This window comes from Blennius ocellaris, assembly GCF_963422515.1.
Source record: "Blennius ocellaris genome assembly, chromosome: 14".
Lineage (NCBI taxonomy): Eukaryota > Metazoa > Chordata > Actinopteri > Blenniiformes > Blenniidae > Blennius > Blennius ocellaris.
In genome coordinates, this window is record NC_137663.1 from 6,611,944 (window position 1) to 6,639,031 (window position 27,088).

At 46.7% G+C, this 27,088-nt stretch overlaps 3 protein-coding genes across 5 annotated transcripts; 1 reads left to right on the top strand and 2 right to left on the bottom strand.

The window, feature by feature from the left end:
* The first annotated feature begins 442 nt into the window (after positions 1-442).
* taf9 (TAF9 RNA polymerase II, TATA box binding protein (TBP)-associated factor) lies at positions 443-4,397 on the top strand. 2 transcript variants are annotated; one of them, XM_080509394.1, is made up of 7 exons: positions 443-505; positions 962-1,043; positions 1,119-1,255; positions 1,405-1,539; positions 2,869-2,944; positions 3,018-3,140; positions 4,041-4,397. In XM_080509394.1, the coding sequence occupies exons 1-7, from the start codon at positions 470-472 to the stop codon at positions 4,187-4,189; spliced, it is 738 nt and encodes a 245-aa protein (XP_080365520.1). In that variant the 5' UTR covers positions 443-469; the 3' UTR covers positions 4,190-4,397. The 2 variants fall into 2 exon arrangements, with proteins under 2 accessions (XP_080365520.1, XP_080365519.1); XM_080509393.1 differs by having other exon boundaries at positions 962-1,255.
* A 320-nt stretch (positions 4,398-4,717) lies between these two features.
* rsph4a (radial spoke head component 4A) lies at positions 4,718-8,169 on the bottom strand (the record flags this gene model as incomplete). The annotated part of the gene is made up of 7 exons (XM_080508503.1): positions 4,718-4,961; positions 5,034-5,151; positions 5,241-5,385; positions 5,485-5,898; positions 6,737-7,027; positions 7,746-7,986; positions 8,096-8,169. 7 exons carry the CDS (start codon positions 8,167-8,169, stop codon positions 4,718-4,720), a joined length of 1,527 nt encoding a protein of 508 aa, XP_080364629.1.
* A 3,877-nt stretch (positions 8,170-12,046) lies between these two features.
* On the bottom strand, positions 12,047-25,926 carry LOC308139241 (arrestin red cell). Of its 2 annotated transcripts, none has more exons than XM_080508610.1 (16): positions 25,745-25,926; positions 18,844-18,874; positions 18,223-18,283; positions 18,029-18,073; positions 16,975-17,072; positions 16,786-16,884; positions 15,796-15,855; positions 15,629-15,696; positions 15,228-15,363; positions 14,757-14,841; positions 14,604-14,676; positions 14,142-14,279; positions 13,983-14,066; positions 12,536-12,612; positions 12,389-12,443; positions 12,047-12,244 (listed from the first exon to the last, which is right to left on the bottom strand). In XM_080508610.1, exons 1-16 carry the CDS (start codon positions 25,765-25,767, stop codon positions 12,157-12,159), a joined length of 1,221 nt encoding a protein of 406 aa, XP_080364736.1. In that variant the 5' UTR covers positions 25,768-25,926; the 3' UTR covers positions 12,047-12,156. The 2 variants fall into 2 exon arrangements, with proteins under 2 accessions (XP_080364736.1, XP_080364735.1); XM_080508609.1 differs by having other exon boundaries at positions 12,047-12,247.
* Positions 25,927-27,088: the final 1,162 nt, after the last annotated feature.

Here is a 27,088-nt window from a genome sequence, read left to right on the forward strand (position 1 = left end):
GGGGGCCCAGCCAGACCTGGGGGGTGAACGAGGCCCTATGGAGTAGCTCAACTGACCCTCAGAGTCACTGGATACATGTAAATTAAATGAAAGTTCGTGAGCGTGATGCATGTGGTACTTTATTGCAGTTTAATGTTCAATTTCTTCACGTCATTTTACCTCACCTGTCGTCTGTCTGTCTGTCTGTTATATTTTCTGATCAGTAAAACGTTAGATCGCTCAATAAAAGAACAAAGCAGTTTATTCATCAAAATGAGGAGATTCCTTCTCAGCATTTAACTCTTCATATTCATAATGATCCTGAACTGCTGCTAATTTGTAGCGTTACAGTGTTAATGTTGCATTATTGATTTCAGTGCTGCAGTTCTCCATGTCGCCGCTGGGTCCGCGTGGCGCCCTCCTGTTGCTGTGTGTCTGTCCCGCCGCAGTAGAAGAAGAGGAGCTGAAGCTTCCGGTGCAGGAGTGGAAAATGTCCGTTCCGAAAAGTCTCCCTAAAGATGCTCAGGTGACGTTAAAACAAGAAATTGTGCAGCGTGTGATGATGAATCTGCAGTTGTGATCACCTGGAGCTCCGATGTCGTCAGAAAACGATGCTTCTCACCGCAGCAGCAGGCAGATCCGTGCAGCACGTGACCACTGAGGCTAACTGTAGCCTGATTTACTGTTTATTCAACCTGTCGTGCAACTCAAAAGGCACTTTCTGGTGAAATGGAGCGTTTTGTAGTGAGTTTTACTGCGACTCGCAAGACGTTTGACTTAAAATTAGATCACCTGGCTCGTGCGGGTCACAGATGAGGAAGTCGTCCCGGGGCTCCGTGTTTACCTCTGATCATCAGCAGGTGGTGTTACAGTCAGTCTGGTCTCTGATGGTCTCTCTGCTGTCCCCCCGCCCTTTGTGGTCTCTGATGGTCCCTCCTGGTCTCTGATGGTCTCTTATGGTCTCTCCTGGTCTGTGCTGCAGGTGATGATCCAGATCTTAAAGGACATGGGCATCACGGAGTACGAGCCTCGAGTCATCAACCAGATGCTGGAGTTCACGTACAGTGAGTGTCAGGCGGTTCGATTCCCTGTCCAGTTGCCGGTCTGTCCACTCAGCGTGTCATCGTCCCTCTTTGCAGGATACGTCACCACCATCATCGACGACGCCAAGATCTACGCCACGCACGCCAAGAAGTCCACTGTGGACGCTGACGACATCAAGCTGGCCATCCAGTGCCGCATGGACCAGTCCTTCACCTCGCCGCCGCCACGAGACGTGAGTGCCGCTGCTCCGCCCTACCGACGGAACCGATTGACGTGGTCGTGAGAAAGAGACATTGAACGCCCCACTTCCTGTTTGATGGTCAAACCTTCAGTGCTTCACAATGTTCAGAGATCGAACCGGGGTTCTTGTGTCGTGTGCAGTTCCTGCTGGAAGTCGCCCGTCAGAAGAACCAGATGCCGCTGCCGCTCATCAAACCGTACAGCGGGCCCCGCCTCCCCCCTGACCGCTACTGCCTGACCGCCCCCAACCACAGACTCAAGTCTGTGCACAAAAAGGTGAGGATCGAACCGCTGTCCCTCCACTGTGCCTCCTCATGACCTCCTCCTGACCACTGTGTCTCCTCCTGACCTCCTCCTGACCACTCTCTCTCCTTCTGACCTCCTCCTGACCACTGTGCCTCCTCATGACCTCCTCTTGACCTCCTAACCTCCTCCTGACCCCCTGACTTCCTCCTGACCACTGTGTCTCCTCCTGACCTCCTCCTGACCTCCTGCTGACCACTGTCTCCTCCTGACCTCCTGCTGACCACTGTGTCTCCTCCTGACCTCCTCCTGACCTCCTGCTGACCACTGTCTCCTCCTGACCTCCTGCTGACCACTGTGTCTCCTCCTGACCTCCTCCTGACCTCCTGCTGACCACTGTCTCCTCCTGACCTCCTGCTGACCACTGTGTCTCCTCCTGCTGACCACTGTGTCTCCTCCTGACCTCCTGCTGACCACTGTGCCTCCTCCTGACCTCCTGCTGACCACTGTGTCTCCTCCTGACCTCCTCCTGACCACTTTGCCTCCTCCTGACCACTGTCTCCTCCTGACCTCCTGACCACTGTGATCCCTCCTGACCTCCTCCTGACCACTGTCTCCTCCTGACCTCCTCCTGACCACTGTGTCTCCTCCTGGCCTCCTCTTGACCTACTCCTGACCTCCTGCTGACCACTGTGCCTCCTCCTGACCTCCTCCTGACCAATGTGCCTCCTCCTGACCTCCTGATCTTCTGACCTCCTCCTGACCACTGTGTCTCCTCCTGACCTCCTGATCTTCTGACCTCCTCCTGACCACTGTGCCTCCTCCTGACCTCCTCCTGACCACTGTGCCTCCTCCTGACCTCCTGATCTTCTGACCTCCTCCTGACCACTGTGTCTCCTCCTGACCTCCTCCTGACCACTCTCTCTCCTTCTGACCTCCTCCTGACCGCTGTGTCTCCTCCTGACCTCCTCCTGACCACTGTGTCTCCTTCTGACCTCCTCCTGACCACTGTGTCTCCTCCTGACCACTGTGCCTCCTCCTGACCACTGTGTCTCCTCCTGACCTCCTCCTGACCACTGTGCCTCCTCCTGACCTCCTGATCTTCTGACCTCCTCCTGACCACTGTGCCTCCTCCTGACCTCCTCCTGACCTCCTCCTGACCACTGTGCCTCCTCCTGACCTCCTGATCTTCTGACCTCCTCCTGACCACTGTGTCTCCTCCTGACCTCCTCCTGACCACTCTCTCTCCTTCTGACCTCCTCCTGACCACTGTGTCTCCTCCTGACCACTGTGCCTCCTCCTGACCACTGTGTCTCCTCCTGACCTCCTCCTGACCACTGTGCCTCCTCCTCTCTCCTGCAGGTGGCGTCTTCCCGGATCACGGTTCCTCGGCTCAGCGTGGGCGCCGTCTCCAGCCGCCCGGCCACGCCCACTCTGGGTGAGTGTGTGTGTGTGTGAGTGTTTCCTGTGGTTGTGAGTCAACGGGGTTAAAACACTGTTTGGTTCCTCAGGGACTCCGACCATGACGTCCGTCACTAAAGTAGGAGCTCCGGGCGCTTTGAGTGGTCAGAGGTTCACCGTGCAAATCCCCCCGCCCTCCTCACAGACCCCCACCTCCTCCACCACCAAGAGCTGTGAGACACCACACCACACTACACCACCACTACACCAGAACTACACCACCACCACTATATAACCACTACACCAGAACTGCACCACCACCACTACACCAGAACTACACCACACTACACCACCACTACACTACACCACCACTACACTACACCACCACTACACAACAATACACCACCACCACTATATAACCACTACACTACCACTACACCACCACTACAAAACAACTAAAGGAAATGTTACACAGAAACTGCACAACACTAAATAATTACACAATTACTTCACAATAGGTGCAAAACTACATGACAGTGACACAATTCAACAACTACACAGCTACACAAAGACAGAACTTGTCATGACAGAATTCTTTTTGTAAAACACAATTGAAAGTTGTTGCGCATTTCGAGCAAAGTTTTCAAGAAAATTCATCTATTTGCAATAAAATGAAAGTGATGATGAAACGAATCCCAAAGTTAAAAGTCATCAGTCACTCAGAACATGTAGCTCTTCATAAATAAATAAAAAAAATCTTTCATTGATCCATTTAAAGCAATGAAAGATGTCAGTGACTGAGATGAAGTTAAAAACAAATCATCCATTCATGGAGAGCAGTGATTTTCAACTACTGCCTTTACCTTGTTCATCCAAGAGGACTTAATTTAGTTTATTGAATACAAATCAAACCAACACTTGGTAGAAATGAAAGTGTTTTAATATTGAAATGAGCTTCTGGACACTTTTTACCGGGAAAAATTAGGGTCTGAGGTCAGAAAGGTTGAGCTCTAGAGAAGCTCTCCTGCTTCTGGACGCAGTGACGAGAAGCTCGGATCGTTTTTGATCCACAGGTTTGAAGAAAAAAAAGAAAACGCGGCTCTGACTCTTTGGTTTTTTTTTTTGTCTCTCAGTGACGCCGTCCATGCCCGCCGTCTCCAACGTCCTCATCAACCAGTCGCTGATCGGCTCCAAAAACATCCTGATCACCACCAACATGGTGTCGCAGGGCGGCGAGCTGAAGAGGAAGCACGAGGACGAGGACGACTACGACGCTTTATGACGTCACGGCGCCTCGTCCAGTTTTAACAAACTGACACTCACAAAAGAAATAACCTCCAGTTTCTTATTTATTCATCGGCAGGTGGGCGGAGCTAAGCTCTCAGACAGCCAATCACAGACAGTTACGGTGTTTCTGTCAGCATTCAATTTCTAATGTTTTCTAATGTTTTAGACGTCAAAATGAAAAGAAAAAAAAAAGAAGAAAAAAAATCTGCTTCAACTATAAATAAACTTTAAGCTGAAAAAGTTTCCTGTCGTCTGTTTGGTTGTTTTCGGAGGCAGAACGATCTTTAAAAAAAATAATCACGTCACAAATGTCGTCCATTTGTAGTGTATTTCTGTGGCGGCGCTACAGCACCACCTGTAGGCCTGGCATATGTACAACATCGTTTTGAGTCACTGTTGTGTGGACGGGAATCTTATTAAGAACGACGGGGAGAAAAAGATTCATGTGGCTTGAGTCACATTCACACAGTCCAGAAGTGATTCTACGGACACAATATTTCTGTAACATTGCTGAATTTATTTGTCAGTTGTCGTCATCGTCGTCGTCCTCCTCCTCCTCTTCGTCCGAGTCCTCGGTGTGTCCAGAAGACAGGTTTTGCTCTTCCAACGCGTCCTTGAGCGCCTGCTCGTCCTCCACAGAAGGATCCAGAACCTCAGCCAGCTCGGGTCCGTCGGGGTACTCCCTCCGTGGGGGGGGCAGGGGCGGCGGGCTGAAGCCTCCCCCGCTGTACTTCAGACCCCACCCCACGTAGAAGTTCTCAAACTTCCTGCATGAGGTGGGGGGGAGGGGTTAGTCTGGGAGCTATCAAACAGTCGGTCAGAAGAAGTGTGTCACTGACCTCCCGATGGCGTAGGCGTGCGCTCCGGGCCACAGGTTGGAGCGCAGCACGGCCACGGCGTGCTGGGGGAGGAGTGCTGAAGACAGTCTGCAGGTCCATGGAGGGACACCGAACAATTCTGGGGGGGGGGGGGGGGGGGACACGGCGGTTTGGACGCGAGCTCACCCACTTCCTGTTTGTCTGTCCGTGGTTAAAAGGCGGGCCCACCTGCATCCATGTTCAGCGGCATCAGCAGCTGAGGTCCCATCTCCTCCAGCTCCTCCTCCTCCTCCTCCTCCTCCTCCTCGGCTTCTAGCTCCTCGTTGGAGTCGTCCCTTCGTTTCCCAGAGACGTTCACCCAGGTGCAGCGGCCCTGAGGTCGGGGAGGTCACACGGTTACCATAGCAACAAAGCTGGCATACATTTTCTGTGCTGACACATGGGCAGTGACAGTGTTGGTTTTCTCCGACACCTGCTGCAGGATGTGCGGCGAGTGGTGCACCCAGGCCGACGGCTCGCACACGAAGGCCGGCTGGACGCCCTCGAAGTCCGGGTTGGCCTCGCAGGCCTCGTCGTCCCCGAGCTGGTAGAAGCCCTGCGGGCTGACGTGCGTGCCGGCCGAGATCCGGGCGATCTGCGCCCGCAGGTAGTTGGCCTCGTTGCCGGGGAACGGCGGGTGGCTGACCACGGGGCTGTCCAGGTTCCCCGTGAACAACTTGCAGACGGCGCGTGCGGCGCTGATCTGCGCCGGGGTCACCGGGGGCAACTTGGCCCAGGGCAGGCCCGGCTCGGAGCACACGTAGTACATGAACCTGTTGGTGCCGGTCCCCAACGCCTCTCTGGGCACCGCCGGCGGGGGTTTGTACGCCGACTGGGGGAGCAACTGCTGGAGAAACAAAAGCAGAATTAGCATTGATGCTGATGAAAGACAATGCTACAGTGTCTTTAGCTGCTATGGGACTAACAGGTACTTTCTTTACTGTAGCTTTATAGACCTATGGTTAGGGTTAGGTTAGGTTAGGGTTAGGGTTAGGTTAGGGTTTGGGTTAGGTTGCTTAAAATGGATCCAGCTTTCCCCAGTAGTTCACAATTTGTGTCCTGTGAGTGGGCTGGTGGTGCATGGGCCATCCAGGCTGCCCTGTTTCTCGGTTGCCCTCAGTGCGGATGGCAGAGTTTTAGGGCGGGTTTGTTTAGTCATTTTGATTTAGTCCAGCTGGATGTTTAGTTTATGAATCCAGCTCCTTTCTGTTTGTTGTCTTTGTTTTTGTGTCCAGTTGATGTTTTGTTGTAGGCCGCTCACCTCTTGTGCTTTTAGGCCGTGTTGTAGAAAGTGTTGGACTATGTGTGTGTTGGTTTCCCCGATGTATTGGGCCCCACATGTGCTGCAAGTAATTACGTATATGCAGTTTTTGGTGTCTATGTTCAATTTTTGGGGAATAGCAGGTTAGGGTTAGGTTTATGGTTAGGGTTTGGGTTAAGATTAGGGTTAGCTTTATGGTTAGGATTAGGGTTAGGTTTATGGTTAGGGTTAAATTAAGGGTTTTGGTTAGGGTTAGATTAGGGTTAGGTTTATGGTTAGGATTAGGGTTAGGTTTATGGTTAGGGTTAGGTTTATGGTTAGGGTTAGGTTTATGGCTTGGGTTATTAACGTTAGCGTAACGTAACGTGACTTTGGTCCACGACAAAGTTCAGGTTACAACCGGTGGATAAAGGCAGAAACCAACATGGTCCAGAGGCTCCGCCCCTTGCTCTTCTCGGTCCGGCGTGTCCTCCTCCTCCCCTTCAGGATCATAGCCATGCTCCTCCTCGCTGTACTCCACCTCCACCACGACGTAGTTGCCCTGGGTGCCCAGCACTTTGCCCCACAGGCGGCAGCGGGGCAACGCCTCCGACTCCACCAGCTGCCTGACGGCCAGAGAGATCCTGAAGGTCTCCGTCTGGCCCAGGCCCACGCCCGCCTGCTCCAGGTAGAAGGAGGTCTCGCTCACGTTGGGAAGAGGAGGAGAAGCGTCCACCTGGTGGAGCAGGGAGCTTATTCAGTTGTTCTAGGTTCCTGTTTTAACTCATTTAGCTGTTTGAGGTAAACTTCACATCCAAAAATAAGTAAATTAGCTTTGAAAAGCTGGGAAAAAAAACTTCTAAAGTATAGTTCAAACAAAAAGTAAAAAAAAAAACCTCTAAATTAGTTTACAAAAAGCCTGAAACAGATCAATTGAAAAACTAAAGAGCTTAAAACAGATGAATTAATTTAAAAACAGTCAGAAATATATAAATTACCCAAAAAATATATAATTTGGCTTAAAAAAAAAAACTTCAAATTGATAAACTGGAAAAAAAGAAGCCTATAATAGATTATAGATTATAATAAACCTAAAAATAACCAAAAAAAAGAAACCCTGACAATCGGGTGTTTAAAAGAAACAACGGACAAACAGACAAAAAAAAAAAAACCCTAACATATAAATTGGCCGAAACAAAAAAGTCTAAATCAGATAAATTAACTTACAAAAAAACCCTCTAAACTTTGGGGTTAAATAAACAGCTAAAATAGAAAATAGAAGACGACAACTTGAAAGTAACCTTTAAAGATAAATAACCAAATTATGATTAGGATTATGATTATTATTATTATACAAAAACTGCTAATTTAACAAAAGAACGATAAAGAATGCAGAAGTGTGTGTCTTACTTCCTTTCACTGACACAAACATTTATAATAGCAGCTGTCGTAACGGCTGCGTGCGTGTGCGTGTGCGTGTGCGTGTACACCTCCAGCGGGTCCTCAGGCCTGGTGAACAGGGGTTTCTGCAGCTCAGCCAGCCGCTCCACGGCGGCCCTCCGGAGGGTGTCTCTGTCTCCGAACCGGGACCCGGACCCGGACCGCAGCTCCTCCAGCAGCTCCTCAAGGATCTCCGCGGCGCCGTGCGGCCGCTCGTCCATCACCCGGACCAGCAGGCGGCTCAGCGGCTCGTACCTGAAACAAAGTTTGTCCGAAGTGAGGCGAGGAGGGGAAGAAAAAGAGAGGGAAAGGAGGGAGAAGAGAGAAAAGAGAGGGAAAAGAGAGGAAAGCAGGATGAACTCACAGGTTCGGTCCGTCTTGTTTCATGAGGAAAGCTTTGAAAGCTGCGGCGTCCTCCATGGTGCTTCCGGTTGTCATGGCGACAGCAGATGAAGCGTCAACCTCATACTGTTACGTTCACGGCGTCATGACGTAGCCGGAAGTCGCGTAAATTCAAAGAAATAAGAGAATATTCAGGAAATAAATGTTGAAGCTTGATCCAATACTAGAGGTTTGTATTTCCGGAGGAGGTACTAACTTAAATCTTCCCTTAAAAATAAAATCAGAATTGTAAAAATCTCCTTTCAGGGAAATATAAGATTAATTTACAATTTCATCCAAGGAAATCCATTGTCTCTAAAATAAATCGCTGAGGTTGATCAAAATATTGAATTACATTGGATTATCTGTCTTTTTATATTCGGAGCTTTTTAAAACTCACAAATACTTTCACCTTTATACTGTATGTGATGCTGTGGTCAAATTACATGACGTTTCCTCCTGCCTGTTTCTGCCCTGGACAACACATGACAGCAATGTTTCCATCGTCATGGTATTTTCAATAAATAGAATCATATATAGTTGTATTTTGTTTAAATTTTTCAAACAACCTCTTCAGTTTTTTTTGCCTTCATATGTTTTCAAATCGTGGCGAAATAACGTTTTGGTCAGCACAAAAATTGTTTTTTTTTAACAAACTGTAGATGTGTTGGGCTGGAAAATGAATCACATATTCAAGGTTTTTGATTCAGTTATAAGAAATGAAAACAAACGTTTACAGCCACAGCGCCTCAACTGCAAGTAAGACTGTATTTGTTTGAAATATTATCGTGTCTTTATTGTAAAATCTTATCACAATTTTTTAATTAATTAATTAACTGTTACAATATTTAGTATTAATATTTATTTGTTCATATCTTTGTGCACTGAGCTGCTGTGATCAAGAAAAAAAGTATTAGGAACAATTAGATTGGTGAAAAAGCGAAGATGAAAATAAAACCAAGACTTCAGTGTGTGTTAGTTCATTTTACCTTTAATAATAAAAAGAAAACTAAAATAAAAATCTCAAAAATAAAAAATACATGGCAAAACAATAGACTCTGTAAATGATTATGAGAATAATCATGGTCGCAATGATGATACAGTAGAAGTAATAATAATGATAGTCACCATAATAATAATAATAATTAATAATAATAATAATAATAATAATCAGAAGCAGAATAATCAGACCGGACCTGCAGGCAGCAGCCAGCAGACGTCACTTCCTGTTTTATAGACATTATGGTTAGCATCGCACAGGCCGGGGCGTGGCACTTGGCAAAATATTTTCACACGTAGCAAAGTTACCCCACAGATGCACGACAAAATCAGGACAGAATCACAGCTCGTACGATTCACAGCACGGCGAGGAAATCAACCCCCAATCAGGAGGGAAAACATGCTCCCAGTCTCCGCCCACTTCCGGCTCCTCCCCCGCAAGGGAGAGCGAGAGGGGGCGGGGCCAGCGACCAGACCCACCCACTTCCCCTCTGACAAGTTCAAATGAGGGCGGGGTTGCCATCTGGACCACGCCCACTTCCCCCCTCTCCGATATTAAGGGAGGGGGAAAAAAAAGGCGGGGCCGCCACGTGACCACGCCCCTTCAAACACCTCTCCCATGAGAGCGAGAGCTGGGCCGACGGTCGGCCACGCCCACCTCCTGCCCCTTTCCTAGAAGGAGCAAACGAGGGCGGGGACGACGATTGGCAGTTTTTATAATAAATTTTTTTTTTTTTTTTTGAAAAGAGTAACATTTGCTGGTTTACACGTTTTTTTTTTTTTTTTTTGTGTTTCTTTTTTTAACGGCTGCCTGCCAGACGTCTGCAGTCAGGCGGGTTTTTCCCGCCAACCAGACGCTTCCAAGCGTTACCTAGCAACAATGTTACGGAGAAAAAGTGTCTGATTGGATCTGGCACATCAACAAAACCAAAAAAAAAAAAAAAAAGAGAATTAAGATTCTTCTAAACTGTAATTAAACGACGCGTGGAGACGTTTACGACGTGAAGGGAAACGGCGACTGGTTCGTTTCAGCTGTGGTGCTTTTATGGCACGGACCAAACTTTAATCACAAAATGTATCAACAACACGGAAAAGAACCGTTTTAAGGAAGGACACATCTTATGATAAAAAAATGTACTTGAATCAGAAAGGATTTGTAAATTAGACGTGTTGCTTTTCTGTCCAAAAAAGTGATGAAAACATTTGATTTGGCCAAATGGATTAAATAAACAAACATCGTCAAATAAAATGAAATCGTGTTTAAACTGTAGACCTCAGTCTTTCTCAGATCTCTAAAATTATACTTTAAGAAACGTGATGAAATTATGGGAAAATTAGCCGAAATCATGTTTTTTTCTTTCCCCCCGAAGTAAAAACAAACAATATTATAGATCCTTTATTTCACCATGAATCAGTTCATTTTAGCATTGTGATAAACAAAATATATATTTTTTATAAGACTAAATTTCGTGAATAAAATTGAAATTCTTACAGAACAAAAAGGCTGAAATGATGAAAGTTTCACCCAAAAAGCACATAAATTATTTCACATGAGGAATTCTTTACTGATATTTAAATTTAAGCAAATTTCTTTTTTTTTTCAAAAATGAAGATGACGTTTTAAATGAAGAATTTCTCAGCAAAAAAAGAAAGAAAGAAAAAAAAAAAAAAAAAGTCATATTTGGCAAAAAAAAAAAAGTATGCTTCTGTGAACCTGTTCAGTTTTTAGTGTCTGATCAAAAGCAAAAATAAAGATTTTGTTAAAAGTGCTCATCGTAACCATGACAACAATTTGGCCTCGAGGAAAAAACAAAACAAAACAGAAAAACAAAACTGAAATAATGTCAACACTGAATATTTCAGCCAGTTTTCAGCCGTGATCAAACAATCGCTAATAAAAGTCACGTTACAAAGACGGTGAAGGCACGACACATTTTTGTCACGTCAAAAAGTTGCTCACATCGAAACGAAACGCAGCGACGTTTCCTTCAGGACACCACAGATGGAAAACAGAAATGGAAACGAGCGACTGGAAATGAAACGAAGAAACTTTCTCCGGGAACTTTTGACGATTTTTCTTTTTTTTTTTTTTTCAAACCGTGGAAAACCTCATGAAACTCGATGCTCGCTGCTGATTTTTAAATCTCCGTCCAAAACAAAGTGAAGCCAGTTTTCTCTCAAACAACAAAACCCAGCAAACACACAAATTCTGCCTCCAACGCCTAAAAAAAAACAAAAACAAAAACAAATCTTTCTTGTGCAAAAATGAAGCCCCGCCCTCCTCCGCCCGTGATTGGCCCGGCCTCTTCCCCTGAGCCAATCACAAGCGAGCATATTGTAAGCTGGTAACGTTTTCGTTTTGTTTTAAACTACTGAAGATGTTTGGCTTTTTTTTTTAAAGTAGGAAATCAAAACGCTGCACAAACGTGAGAAGAAACAATTTAGAGTAAATAAAAAAAAAAAAAAAAAAAAAAACTGTTTTGAAATCGAATTTCGTTGATTCCTTTCAATTTGGTGTTTACTGGTTGTTTGTTGAGTTCAGACAGAGGAGAGGGCAGCAGGAGGCGGGTGGATGCTGGTGAAATCGAGAGAGAGAGAGAGAGAGAGAGTGTGTGTGTGTGCATGTGTGTGTGTGTGTGTGTGTGTGTGTGTGTGTGTGTGTTTCTCCGGCTGTGCCGCCGTGACAAAACAAAAACAAAAAAACAAACAAAAACAAAACAAAAAGCAGCAGTGAGAGGAAAAACCCGCAGACTTCAAACTGTGGACACGACGGTGAGTGACAGGAAACCTGCAGGGGGCGCTCAGGAGACTGCAGACTGAGGCTTTACTCCACATCCAGCCCTCAGAACAAACAAACAAACAAGGACAGTCTGCCCACAGCATGACCTCATCCACCCACCCCACCCCCCCTCCACCCACCCCACCCACCGGGGAATGTAACGTGAAGCCTGTACGAGGGTGTGTGTGTGTGTGTGTGTGTGTGTGTGTGTGTGTGTGTGTGTGTGTGTGTGAGGAGCGAAGCAGATGGGAGTGGTTGTGGAGCTCCTAGCAGTCCTCGTCTTTGTCGTCCACGACACCTTTCAGCCGCAGACGAGCGAAATCCTCGAAGACAAAGTCATCGTCCTGAGAGATGCTGCTGAGAAGTGGAAGAGGAGGAGGAGGAAGAGGAGGAAAGAAATGAACATGACTGTGTGAGCTCTTATTGCAGAGGATAGAGTCTGCAGGGATTAGTGCCGACGCGGCGCCACCTGGAGGCCGCCTGTGAGAAAACACTCACTTTGTGTCGAACTCTATCAAATTGGTGTCGATGGGAGGATCCATCTCTGGCACAGCTGCAACACACACACACACACACACACACAGTTATGTTGCGTTTCCATGGAAACGGCTTGAAAGCGAGGCGGTGCCTGCGGCGTGGACTGACCAGACTGTGGGCGGGACGCCGGCGGCTCCACAGGTTTGGGGTGCATGAGGATGAAGGGCAGCTCCACAGACACGTCTCTGAAACACACAAACCAACCAACCAATGAACAAACACGGTGAGGCTCCGCCCACGTGGCTTCCTCCAATCAGGGCACACGTCAGCCAAAGGACAAACCTGACAGGAAGCTTGTTGACAGAACAGGAAACAGGAAGAACACACACACACGCACGCGCACGCACGCATGCACACTGTCAGCAGAACATCAGCTGAGGATCAGCGTTCTACACTGGGTACCGTGAGCAGTATTGTGTTTGTAGTAGTGTGTAGTATTGTGTAACAGTGTGTAGAAGTGAGTATTATTATGTTGTGTCTATTGTGTCATACTGTGCAGTATTATGTAGTAGTGTGTAGTATTATGTTGTGGTGTGTAGTATTGTGTAGTGGTGTGCAGTGTGTAGTATTATGTAGTAGTGTGTAGTATTACATTGTAGTGTGTCGTAACACATAGTAGTGTGTATTATTGTGCATTATTATGGTAGTGTGTATTATTGCGTAGTAGTGTGTATTATTACATAGTAGTGTGTATTATTGCTAGTAGTGTGTATTATTACATAGTAGTGTGTATTATTGCTAGTAGTGTGTATTATTACATAGTAGTGTGTATTATTGCTAGTAGTGTGTATTATTACATAGTAGTGTGTATTATTACATAGTAGTGTGTATTATTGCTAGTAGTGTGTATTATTGCTAGTAGTGTGTATTATTACATAGTAGTGTGTATTATTACATAGTAGTGTGTATTATTGCTAGTAGTGTGTATTATTGCTAGTAGTGTGTATTATTACATAGTAGTGTGTATTATTACATAGTAGTGTGTATTATTGCTAGTAGTGTGTATTATTACATAGTAGTGTGTATTATTACATAGTAGTGTGTATTATTACATAGTAGTGTGTATTATTGCTAGTAGTGTGTATTATTGCTAGTAGTGTGTATTATTACATAGTAGTGTGTATTATTGCTAGTAGTGTGTATTATTGCTAGTAGTGTGTATTATTACATAGTAGTGTGTATTATTGCTAGTAGTGTGTAGTGTTACATAGTAGTGTGTATTATTGCTAGTAGTGTGTATTATTGCTAGTAGTGTGTATTATTACATAGTAGTGTGTATTATTACATAGTAGTGTGTATTATTGCTAGTAGTGTGTATTATTACATAGTAGTGTGTATTATTGCTAGTAGTGTGTATTATTGCTAGTAGTGTGTATTATTACATAGTAGTGTGTATTATTGCTAGTAGTGTGTAGTGTTACATAGTAGTGTGTATTATTTCTAGTAGTGTGTAGTGTTACATAGTAGTGTGTATTATTGCTAGTAGTGTGTATTATTACATAGTAGTGTGTATTATTGCTAGTAGTGTGTAGTATTGTGTAGTACTGCATCATACCCTCCACGTGAGACCACCAGCTTGACTTTGACTCTGTAGGAAACCAGAATCCCCAAAACCTCCTTGTTGGTGACGTCCTTCACACTGGAACAGAGCAGACGTTACATGATACACACCGTCACACACCGTGTGTGTGTGTGTGTGTGTGTGTGAGTTTACATGGTGGAGGAGGCCAGGTTGGTGTCTTCGTGCTTCAGCTTGCCGTCCAGAGCGAGTCCTCTCTTCTCGCGGTTCTTGTCCAGCGTTGGGGTCAGAGTGTACACCTTGCAGAAGGTGGAGCTGGACGACACCTGGTCGCTATGGAAACCACACGCTGCTGTCACGCAACTGTTCCTCTGTTTACTACCAACTTTAATATGTTATGATTAACCATCAGTTGTAACCAGACAATGACCATTAGAGCTGCTCAGTTCACACTGAATTCACCATCATCCTTCTTCTTCTTCGTCAGTTTAGACACATTATACCCATTAAATCTGATTTACAACAAAATACCAACAAATACAGACCGATTCCTGCCTACTAATGCCACTTTAAACCTGATTTATGTACAAGTGCAAGTAGTACATATTGCAATCATCATCATCTTTGAGGGAAGCATGAAGAGGAGGAGAAACTTACTCTGCTTCCAGCTGGGCCACCGGACATTTGTACTGCGCAGTGCTGAAGAGGCAGATATCTGCATACTGACGCACTGCAGGGACGACATGGGGCAGTTAGTTAGTTAGTGAGGGAGGAGGAGGAGGAGGAGGAGGAGGAGGAGGAGGAGCAGACCTGAGATCTTGACCCGCTTCACGGTCTTGGTGGAGTTGTTTGTGACGTGAACGTTGACGCTGATCGGCTCCCCGTGATAGTAGAGCTGCAAGGCATCATGGGAGACACGTCACTTCCTGTGCCAGCTGCATGTGGTCACAGTATCCTATTACGAGTCAGTAATCCTCCCGAGCCCAGCGTGTGTGACAACAATGTCTAACTGATACTTGCAAACAAAGAAACTGGTCACTTTTAGATTTGACGCTACAAATGTTTTTGATCTGAAGGTTGTTAATTACATTTTACTGAAAAGTTCTTCGTCTGACTGCTACAAATGAAGGTTTTGTTATAACTCAAATGTTTTCTGCGGAGTCAGCAGTTTCCTGCCGAGTCACTGGCATTGCTCATCCAGAAGGATTGGGATTTGAGTGAGCTGTGAATGGACGTGTTGTGTCCTGGTGCTTCCTAGAGGTAGGGGGCGCTGTGGCGCACCTCCTTGTCCAGCGAGGCCTCCAGGTGCAGGGACCGGTCGGACATGAGGAAGCTGCGGGTGGTCTCCACCATGGGCTGGGGGCCCGGTTTCTCCGGAGCGTACTGGACCTTCCTGATGACCAGGCGCACCGAGTTCCTGGAGAGCGGAGGGGAGCCAATCAGAGGGCAGGACAGGGACCTCAGTGGAGTGACGGCAAGTTCAGTGCTGATTCATGAAACATGTGACTCTTAATGTGCCGACGCTCATAGATTGTCGGTGAGGGACTATCTTCATGACCAACCGGCTTCCTGCTGCTCCGACCTCTGATGGTGTGTGTGTGTGTGTGTGTGTGTGTGTGTGTGTGTGTGTGTGTGTGTGTGTGTGTGTGTGTGTGTGTGTGTGTGTGTGTGTGTGGACTCACCTCTTGTGAATCTTTTCTTCTATGGACTTGGCACAGAAAGCTCTGATCTCAAAGTCCACACCACAAGCCTGCAGACACAGCGCCAGTGTATCAAAACACCCCTCGTACACTCATCAACCAGTGTGTGTGTGTGTGTGTGTGTGTGTGTGTGTGTGTGTATGTGCTACCTTCCCGGTGTCCTCTGGCCCGGGCTGCAGAGTGACTGAACATGGGAGGTTCTGAGGGATCTGAGGAAGAACACAGGACGGGTCAGACCAGTGGCCCACAGAGCCGAGCTGCCACCCAGTGACCACCAGGGGGCAGAAAATCACAACCTGTGAACGTGTTCTGGAGCTTGAACGCTCTCTACTGACTGCTCACTCCTCCAGGAGGACTTCCTGGCACTGATACATAAACATCAACTCCACAGTGAAACTCAGAGGAGCAGTGAGGAAGCCTCCGTCTCGTTTTTCTATCTTTCTGTCCTCTAACCTACAACTGGAGCAGCTGGAAATCTACAGTCAAGTCTGGTTCTGCACGTTTGTTTGTTACTAGCAACAAGTGTAGCAACAAGTGTAGTAACAGCTGTAGTAACAGCTGTAGTTACAGCTGTAGCAACAGGCGTAGCAACAGGCGTAGCAACAGGCGTAGCAACAGGCGTAGCAACAGGCGTAGAAACAGGCGTAGAAACAGGCGTAGAAACAGGCGTAGTAACAGGCGTAGAAACAGGCGTAGTAACAGGCGTAGTAACAGGCGTAGTAACAGGCGTAGTAACAGGCGTAGTAACAGCTGTAGAAACAGGCGTAGTAACAGCTGTAGTAACAGCTGTAGTAACAGGCGTAGTAACAGCTATAGTAACAGGCGTAGTAACAGGCGTAGTAACAGGCCTAGTAACAGGCCTAGTAACAGGCCTAGTAACAGGCCTAGTAACAGGTGTAGTAACAGGTGTAGTAACAGGTGTAGTAACAGGCATAGTAACAGGCGTAGTAACAGGCGTAGTAACAGGCGTAGTAACAGGCGTAGTAACAGGCATAGTAACAGGCATAGTAACAGGCGTAGTAACAGGCGTAGTAACAGCTGTAGTAACAGGCGTAGTAACAGACGTAGTAACAGCTGTAGTAACAGGCGTAGCAACAGGCGTAGCAACAGGCGTAGCAACAGGTGCAGGAGGTACTCACAGTGAAGTAAAAAGGATGTGCATGCTGGCCCAGTTTCTTCAGCAGCCTCTCCTGCAGGCGGCTGTTTGATTTTCTCTCCTCGGGCACTGGAGGAAAAGCCTGGAGACGCAAAGTCAAACAGAAACGTACACAACTGTGATGTCACCGGAGTTGTAATCGGAGTACTGAGCTGCTGGGCGGAGCACTCACCTGGAAGGTGGAGATGTAGAGATCCTTTCTGAAGGAAAGACCCAGAACATCAAGATCCTCGCGGCCATAACGGAAGGCACAGGTCAGCGTGACGAAGACTGCGGGAGGAAGAGGAGTTCAAGTGTCTTCTGATCGGAGTAAACGTTCAAATTCATTTGTCCATGTTGGAAGTACTAACACCTGTCAGCGCTTTCTCTGCAGGCTTCATGTTTCAGGACCAACTGGTCTACATACCGAGTACATCATGTAGGTCTAAATACTGAGTACATCATGTAGGTCTAGATACGGAGTACATCATGTAGGTCTAAATACTGAGTACATCATGTAGGTCTACATACGGAGTACATCATGTAGGTCTACATACTGAGTACATCATGTAGGTCTACATACCGAGTAAATCATGTCGGTCTACATACCGAGTAAATCATGTAGGTCTACATACGGAGTACATCAGTACGTCTACATACTGAGTACATCATGTAGGTCTACATACGGAGTACATCACGTAGGTCTACATACGGAGTACATCACGTAGGTCTACATACCGAGTACATCATGTAGGTCTACATACCGAGTACATCATGTAGGTCTACATACCGAGTACATCACATAGGTCTACATACCGAGTACATCATGTAGGTCTACATACCGAGTACATCACATAGGTCTACATACCGAGTACATCACGTAGGTCTACATACCGAGTACATCACATAGGTCTACATACCGAGTACATCATGTAGGTCTACATACTGAGTACATCATGTAGGTTTACATACCGAGTACATCATGTAGGTCTACATACTGAGTACATCACGTAGGTCTACATACCGAGTACATCAGTACGTCTACATACTGAGTACATCAGTACGTCTACATACTGAGTACATCATGTAGGCGTCAACATGACGCTTTGTATTCTTGTGGAGCGACTGAACCTTGGATGAAGTTAAAGTGGAGCCATGCCTTCTGTTGGTGGTTCAGATTGTGTTAATGGGAGTAATCCTGACCAGAGCCCATGAGCAGACCGGCCGTCAGAGTGGAGCACACCCACCTTTCCTGTCCTTCAGGTACTCGGGGTCGACGAGGATGACGCCATCTGATGAACAAGAAAACAAACACCGGCTCAGTCCACTTGTTCCCCGTTTCATCGGCTCGCTTTCTTTAGTACACATGTATACATATCGTGTGTGTGTGTGTGTGTGTGTGTGTGTGTGTGTGTGTGTGTGTGTGCGTGCGTGTCCTCACCGACGGGGTCCACGTGGTCCAGGTGATCCACAAAGTCTCTCTTTCCCAGGTACACCGTCACCTGCGTGAGCCAATCAGAGCCTTCCATTAGTTTATTCTACCAATCGAGAGTGCGGGCTCGCCGGGCTCCCTGTCGGTTGTCATGGAAACCCTGAACGAAGCGACCAATTACAAACATTGCAAAAAAAATGGGATTAAAGCTCAGAAAAGATATTAAACGTCTCCTCAAGTTTGTTATTCATGGCAAACGTTTTTTGATTGGTCAAACTCGTCTGAAACCAAAGGTATTTCAGGTGTGTGTGAAACATGTGGCTCTCTTGACTCACCAATCCAAATTAGCTTCACTTTTTAAATAAAACCAACCAGCGTGGAGGGTCTGAAGCTGCCGTCTAACTTTAGAACCCTAGCCATGACCCCCACACCGCCGGTTCCTTTGCAGACGACGGCTTTTTTAACGGCCTCCATCCGATCAGTGTTTCTGTGACGTGGTCTTAACCTCACACCTGGTTTTAGGATCTTCTACCACGCCAGGTGTCTTAATGTCACCGAAACCTCGCCGGGGGCTTTTGGGCCTCACTTGGGAGGGTTCGTTTCCGTCCGGTGTGCCGTGAATAAACTCACCTTACAGTTGGGGCTGGACTTCTTGAAAACTCTGTGAGAGGGAGAGAGAAGAGAGATAAGTTTTCCTTCAAGCTGGGAGACAAACCCTCTGGCACCATCATGTGAGGAAGTGTCTCAGCTTCCTGCTCCGTGCCAGTAAACACAGCAGGGGAAGCGCTTCCGGCGCTGACTTGGCGCAAATCGTCACCGGTGGTGTTGCGGGACGTCCGAGCCCGGGGGCGGGAGGCGGGGGCTTCAGCCCCCCCCCCCCGACAGGTAGCCGGAATAAACCTGCCGTCGTGACGCTGAGGGGACTTCAAATTCACCCGCAGATTTTATGTTCCTTAACGCTTCGGCGCTCATCGTTTTACCTTCCCAAGCGCCGCAGTGGAGCAGGATTACCACCGCATCGACACAATCTAATCCCAGCCCACGTCCCCCCCCCCCCATTAGTAAGATGAACAATCCAAACGCCTGGCGGATTCTGCTGCACAATGATGTGAAATGCCGACGTCCCGAGGATCAGAAAGGCCACGCCGCCACCAACGTCTGGCCGCCCTTATTCCCGCGCGAACTTCCCCGGACCCCTCAGAATCGTGGCGCCCCCGCCGCCGCCGCTTCCGGTCTGTATTGGTACTGAAAGCCAAGATCAAGCCAGCGTCTGTCCTTCCGCGGTACATGAGGTGTTTCTGCTACCAACCACTTCACCACCGCCGTCAGGGGGCGGAGACTTCCTGAACGATTTTTAGTTAAGATAGGTTGGAGCTGCAATTTTTTAACCTTCAAAATAAGAACACGTCTGATGTTACGTGACAATTAATTTAGTGGTTTTTTTTCTTTTCATTTGGTTGTTTTAGCTGTGCTAGAAATTTTCTGTGTATTTTATTCTTCTTTTCTTTAACTGACTTAATTGTACCGCTATTTGAGCAATTTTTTGCTACTTTTGATATATTTCTTTCAGCTGTTTTAGCTATTAAAAGTCTATTTGTTTCGGCCTACAGAACTCTTTTAGAAATGTAGTTTTTTTTCTGCAAAAATCTGAGGTATTTTATTATTTTGGGGGGCATTTTAGTTAGCTGGTCTTTCTGACCTCTTCAATCAGATGCTCCTCAATGAGCAATCTATAAAATGGCGGTCTACAGAACCAACCGGTGTTTGACGTAGTAGAGCGTGTTGGTGCTGTGTGTGTGTTTAACACCGGTGTGTGTGCAGGACTACGGAGAGCATCCAGGGATTAGCGCAGACTAAAGTGTGCTGGAACAGATAAAAGTGTCAGCAGCGCGTCAGAAACTGAGTGAGCCAGGTAACATATTTGTGATTTGAACTTTTAGTCCAGAATCAGCTCAGTTTCAAAAAGTGGCTTAAGTGTTTGCAGTTCATGTTCAAACACGTCCTGACGGCTCGGCCATACACACATCATAGGCACTTTATAACTCGTGCTACTAAAGTGATATTTACATTTTACACGCGTTTGAAGTTCCTGCTCTGAGCGATGCGTTCGTCAGCGGCTAACGTAGTGAGGCAGGCTACTGTTTGCACATGAGTTTGACTAATTAAACTCTTGTTTACAACTGTTGGAGCTTTTCTCTGTCAGGAGGCAACAACCTCAGGTTTACGTCACTAAAACGTGTACTTTACTATGGATTCTACTGAAATGTACCCCGTTAAACTTCCCAGTATATATTTCAAATGGATTTTAAAACAAGCAAAGGTCAAATTAAAAGTAGACAAGTCGTGTGGTTAAAACGTGAGTTTTAACAGCTTTAATGAGCAACTTTGTCAGCAGGTGAGGTTTATGAGCCGGAGCAGCCGAGAGGCATTCAGGGAAACTGGGAGAAGTGAACCATTCCCACATTTGCGATACTTCGGATGGCTCTCGGATTGAAGAATCATCTCAAACTTCATGACAAGCGCAGGCTCAGGTCTGTGCTTCCTACTCGTTAAGCACACCTTGACATGATTTCCTCTGACTTTAAATTTTCTTTCAAAGACACTCGCGTTCACCAGCCGCATTCATGTCCACTTGAATACGGTCCTGGAGTTGAGAGGGTTTCTGTGGATCCGCTAACAGTGTAGACGACTTTAGAAATATAAACAGTTTTAAATCAAACATAAAAGTGAAAAGAGGAAAAGAAAAAAAAACACCCCCAAAAAAGATCCAAGTACTTAGAATAATGTGCACTGTACTTTGTTTCCTATCCAGTCGACTCACTGGAGATTTCATTAAAACTTTTTAAGTGTTGTTTATTAGTGCATTTTGACTTATTTCAAAGTCGGTGCCTTTCATCCATCCACTGTGACAACAAAGTTAAAATAAATAATATTTTGAGCTCTCACTGCGTCAGAAAGGGTAGCTGAGAATTAAGTCAATGGATACAAAACTCAGGATTCATTACAAAGAGATCAAAGCCATGTGCTTGGGTTCTGTTGTTCCCGTGTTCCTTCACTCCGGAGTCGTCGTCATCACAACCATCACATTCTCCTCCTGGTGGCCCTTTTTTTTTTTTTTTTTTTTTTTTTAAACTCCCGATGGAAACAAAAGTGTTTCTTCTACCTGCTCTGGACGTCGTCTTGGGAATAAACCCGCAGTAGAAAAACAGCCCGTGGCACAACATGAATTAGAGCTTCCACAATTTTCCAGAATGAAGGTAGCCCCACCCCCTTGAGATGGCGCACGACGTCGGGTCGTGCCGGGACAGGGCGGGCAGCTGCAACGACGCACGTTTAACGCCAGCTAATGACGGAAACAACCGTATCAACACCCAGAGTCGGTGTCACCGACAAACAGCAGTTCAGGCTAACGCGCTAACAAACGTCAACACAGGATGTTGCGTCAATGCTATAAACATGCTTAAACCCCCCCCCCACAAAGGGTGGAAACAGAAAACGATCATACAGCCGACTGCCACTAGTGGGAGCTGACGAGCAGCAGCAGTCATCCTAGCAGCAATACTTGAGTACCTTGACATTTACTCAGCGCTTTGGATATTGACCGAGTCACGGTCAAGCTCACGTGACATCGTTTACCCCGAGACGCTGTGATCCGGTCGAGACGACAATGTCGCTCTTCAACCTCAATGAGCTCAAACATCTGCGGCCACTTAAGCTGTTTGAAGCGTTAAAGTTTTCAGAAGAGGTCACGGAGGAATCTGAAAACACGATGCGGGGATGCTAAACGCTAACCTCCAGAGTACTGCAGAGCAAAGAGCCCCGAACTTCAGCAGCTTTTAAAATCTGACGTGGTTGTTGAAGGTCGTAATTAGAGGGTTCAAATGGATGTTGATACGCGAGATTTATTTTAGCCACAATGTTTAAACAATTAAAAATAAACTGTGGTAGATTTTAACTGGTTTCTGAGTGTGTACTCAAATGCCAGAAGAAAAACAATAGTACAACAAAGGAAGAATTTCCAATAACTCATTCTTGTGGTAAACAAACAACACAGAAGTCAAACAAAAATGTGAAAATGTAATCATAATACCACATTGCCATAAGCAACCCAACATGTACCAATTGGTTCACACTGGACTTGACAGTCTTTGTAAACCCGGCTCTGAGGCAGCCGCCGTGTTCTGTGACATCACAACGTCACTTCCTGCGGGAAACAGGCCGACAGCCTTCGAAGGCACCAAAGAAGAAGAAGAAGAAGATTGTTTTGGTGTGTTTGAGTGCCTCGACAGCCTGTTTGTTCAGCGTGATGTCAACACTCCCTGCTGGTTTCCCTCCCGTTTCCTCACAGGAAGTGGAGACAGAAGTGGGTGGGGCTTGATTCAGAAACCAGACAGGATTTAAAGAGACACGCTCCGACAACCCAAACACACACAGACTGGAGCTGATCTTGTTTCCTTGACAACCAGAGCGCTCTAAATCTGCACTTGAACCTCCATAACAACGCACTGCAACGCCAAAACCACTAAACCACCGGAACCCCCCCCCCCCCCCCCCCCCCCCCCAGGCCACCAGCAGCTGAAACCAAGGCCTTACAGAGCAGAGAAAAATAACTTTAGCCTGCTATTGAAGTTTGGACATGTTTTCAACAACCAGCAAAATACCAGTCCAGCAACCACTTCAAAGCTGATCCAACAGCAAAGTACAGTGTGGAGAGCACTCTGTGACGAGAACGAATGTGTGAGACAGCACTTTAACAAACACCAACTTTAAGAAGCGCAAGATTTGACCCAAGACCACTTCCAGTTCCACTTTTTAAACTCCCCTGGACCGGTCCTCTTTCTCAAACAAGACTGAAACTGAAGGGGAAATAAGTTTGGTTGTAGACTGGCTCATACTGAATTGAAACACCCTCAGCTTCTCCCGGGGTTTTGACGCCTCGGCCAGAGACCATAGCAAAGGCCTGATAAACAAAAAAAAACGAAGCTACAACTGACAGCGAAATTGAAAATAAAACCCGACGCTCACCATCAGAGGAGTTTGCATCGGCGCCGAGTTCATTTAATTTTATTACGGCTGTATTTGACTTTTCACTGTGTGCCGAGTTAGAATAATGAAGCATCCATTACCAGAAGCAGCAGACTGAAAACGGATGCATCAGAGGGGAACTAAACCTGATGATGAATGACAATCATTACATTTAAGTGTTTGTGTCCTGCGCAGTAAAAAAAAAAAACATGTCAGCATAAAAGCCTGATTTAACTCTCCATTGGGAAGGCGAGAGGCTTTCGTCCCCACAGGAGCTTTTTCCAAGGATTTCTCAACACGTAGAATCACAATTCAATTCAGAGAGCAGAACTTGTGTCGACGGGGGAAACGTCGGGCTGCATCGTCGCAGCTCATGCAACGCTCGTGTCGTTTGTGATGCAGTCGGACAGATCATCAGTTCCTCTCTCAGGATCACTTCTGTTTGTATTCGAGAAGGGAACGATAAAAGGCAGGAAGTTCAGTGTCACGGTTTGTGATCAGAGTTTAAAATGCAATGCTCAGGGACGGCGCAGTTTGATTTCTAACTCGGATATATTTACATTTCTGATTTATAGACCAACAAAACGGTTTATTTAACAAATGGTTGGTTGACGTTTGCCATCATTTTCTTTACTTTCAGCCTCTCAGTTCGTTCTTTAATAGGCTCACATGGTTTAAATCCTCTCTGCTCCTGTGTTCGTGTCCCTAAAATGACCGTTTCATTTGTCAAATATAAAAAGGCTTTTGTGTTTGCCCTCACTGCAACACAAACAACTCATCGATTAATGACGACAACAGTAACCAACTGTCCGATTCAGCCTGAAAAAGTGAGGCTCTTTGTTTTTCCACTTCATTTTGTACAAATTAACATTTGAACTATTCACCGCCATTTCTTAGACCTCACAATCGATTAACCTAGAAATGTAACCAACAACTAAATAATGAATCAATACACCACTTTGAGAGTGAAATCCTAACTCATGATAAGTGAAGATTTTTTTGCGTTTTTATGACTGAGGGTCAAAACAAAAGTCATCGTCAGACTTGAATTTTCTTTTCCTTTTGAAACATTTTCTGGCTTCTTGAAGGCAGAATGATTTAAGAATTCACCGATCACCGATTCACCAATACAAATAAGAATGACAGTTGATCCAATACAGATCCCTGCGGAACACCACATTAAATGACAGGTGTTACAAGCAGAATAACTTAAGGAAAGTGAGTTCCTCTCTTTTGAAACTCGTTAGCAATCAAACTAATACAATAGTCAATTAGACCAATCTAAATTAAATTAGTTAAATGTTAATTGGCTCCCTTTAGCCCTTTATGATCACAAAATCAAGGTTGTTTTACAGATGTTTTACTATTATCGGGGACTTTAGGAAACTTTTGGTAACACGTTATTGTTAATCAGGCAATTTCAGATTATCAAGGCAACAGAGTTACCTTTTGTTTATCATCTACAAAACAAAACGACGGGTCTACTTATACAGAAAATAATCGCTAATAAATAAATAGGTGATTTGGTGATGTGTTTTTAAAATGAGCTGTGATGGGGACAAAAGGCCTCTTGCTCACAGATCGGGCCAGTAAACACACCACCGGGCCGACTCTGCACCGTGATGCGTTTAAGGCCTCTGCCGTTTGTTTACCTGCTCCTCCGTCAGGTTTGATCGGACCGGTTAAAGCACGTTAACATCTCATCAGCACCGGGGAAGAGCCCTGATCCACCGGGCGGGCGAACACACACACACACACACACACACACACACACACACACACACACACACACACACACACACACACACACACACACACACACACACACACACACACACACACACACACACACAAAACTCCGTGAGAAAAACCCTCCGGTTTGACGTTTTCCTCCGGTGTCCTGAGCAAATAAACACGGCTGCGTGTGATGTACTGCCCCTCCACCTCCACCGCTAAAAACCACCGGAGAAATCCAGAGTTCGGAGCGGAGATCAGCGCGGATCCACGCCGCCCACTGACGCTCGCAGTCCGGCCGCGTCGGGCTGGAAAAGCACCGTGGGAACTCCGGTCCGCTGCACCGAACAGCCCCGGTGTTCACCTGAACGCAGGGTGAAGTGTTCCGGGCGAAGCGGACCAACACGTCCGGGGCTGTCGCCGCGTCGGCTCTGCGGTGTTTTCTCGCTTCAAATGAGGCAGAAATGGAGGTTTGCGAGCGGAGGCTGGAGCAGCGTCCTGCCGCCGGGGCTGGACCGCGGAGAGCTAACCCCACCCTGCTCCGCTCGCTTCGCCTCCGGGGAACGAGCTCGCCGCCTGCAGCGGGGACCTGGGGGGGACCGCTCGGGGGTCCCTCCCGGTCGGGTTTTGTCGGCGTATGTAATGTAATTCTCCGCTGCACGCGGGCCTGAAGGCGGCGGAGGGCAGCGCTGCCCTCCGCCGCTAAACGTTAGCGAAGTGCGTGAGAGGCGATGCTAACTAGCCGTTAGCCGCCGCCGCGGCTGCGTCCTACCTGGTGCCCGCCTTGTCCCCCATCTCCTCGGCAGGCGGACGGCAGAAGGATCCCGACAAAATGAGGCCGGCCTCGGGCAGTCTGTGGCTGGGGGGAGAGAGAGCGCGTATTCGTGCGGGTGTTTCAGGCGTCCATCCGCCGCGCAGCTCCGAGAAGCAGTTCGTATGCTAATTTCATTTAGCGCCGCCTCGGATCCTCGGGCTTCCGCAAAGGCTCACGCACCCTCTCGACGCGCGCCGGCGTGCGTGCGCGCGTAAGTATGTATGCATGCATGTATGTATGTACGTACGTGTGTTTGCGCGCGCGCGCGTGTGTGTGTGTGTGTGTGTGTGTGTGTGTGTGGGTCACGTTGCGCAACGCGGAGTTCCGACAGCCGGACAACACGAAGCTTTAAATGTTAAACGGACTGAGGATGATTCACTGAGCAGTGAGTCAGTGGGACTGACAGGTTCTCCAGGAGGCTGCTCACCGGCCCCGGAACTCACTGGGACCGACATGAAACTGGTCTAGCACCAGCTTCCCGACGGAAATCTGAGAAAATAAGTGAGAGACAAGCGTTGGTGCTATTTCAAGAGGCAGCCTGCACAACACAAATCACCAGGACAGTTTTACACAAACGGATGCTGTGTAACTGAGAGAGTCATTCTTCGTTAACCACGGTTACACATCCTATTCCTGCAGGAGGTGGTGGGAAGCCACATGAAAGGCACTCCATGGAGCTTATCGGGGTCAGAGGTCATGCTCAGGGACCCACAAGCCACAGCTTCACCTGTCCAATGTGGGATTTGAACCTACAATCTTCTGATCTGGAGCTGCTGGGCCACCTCTGCAGGAGAATCGTTGCCATTAAAAGAATTTTATTCTATTCTATTCTATTCAGATTTGCTGGAAGTCTCCACAGGGTCATCATGTCTCTGCCTGGGTTTCACTCATTTGTGGCTTTGACATGTGAGAAAGTCTGAAATGACTTTTACTGGAGAGGAAACCAGCCTTTCAACTCAGGTCGAGGCTTGGAAGAAACAGAAAACAATGTGGCACTTCTGTATAACGAGTGCAGGTCTGCTGTATAACTAATGGGGAACCAATATATATAACCAGTGTACAACTACTGTTTTATTAAGAGAAAACTATCAGGATTGTTTGCTGGAGTATAAATACTGCAAACATTGTGTAAGACCTTCAAAACCACCTTAAAACTGTTATAATGTCAATCTGCTGTTGATAATGTTAAAGACTAACCCGGGGTTGTTTTATTTTATTAAGTATATTTTCTTAATTCTCCAATGTCTGGTTTCTTTCAGGTTTAATGCAGATTTAAATGAGTTTTTAAAGATTTCAGAGCCA

Bases quoted from the DNA above. Each gene is read 5' to 3' on its own strand.
- taf9 (XM_080509393.1), top strand. From the start codon at position 470: ATGTCCGTTCCGAAAAGTCTCCCTAAAGATGCTCAG. The intron at 1,256-1,404 runs GTGAGTGCCGCT...TGTCGTGTGCAG, and splicing joins CCTCGCCGCCGCCACGAGAC to TTCCTGCTGGAAGTCGCCCG. The intron at 3,141-4,040 runs GTGAGACACCAC...TTTGTCTCTCAG, and splicing joins CTCCTCCACCACCAAGAGCT to TGACGCCGTCCATGCCCGCC.
- LOC308139241 (XM_080508609.1), bottom strand. From the start codon at position 25,767: ATGGGGGACAAGGCGGGCACCAG. The intron at 18,284-18,843 runs GTGAGTTTATTC...TGGCTCACGCAG, and splicing joins AGTCCAGCCCCAACTGTAAG to GTGACGGTGTACCTGGGAAA. The intron at 12,248-12,388 runs GTGAGTGTTTTC...TCCACTTCTCAG, and splicing joins TTGATAGAGTTCGACACAAA to CAGCATCTCTCAGGACGATG.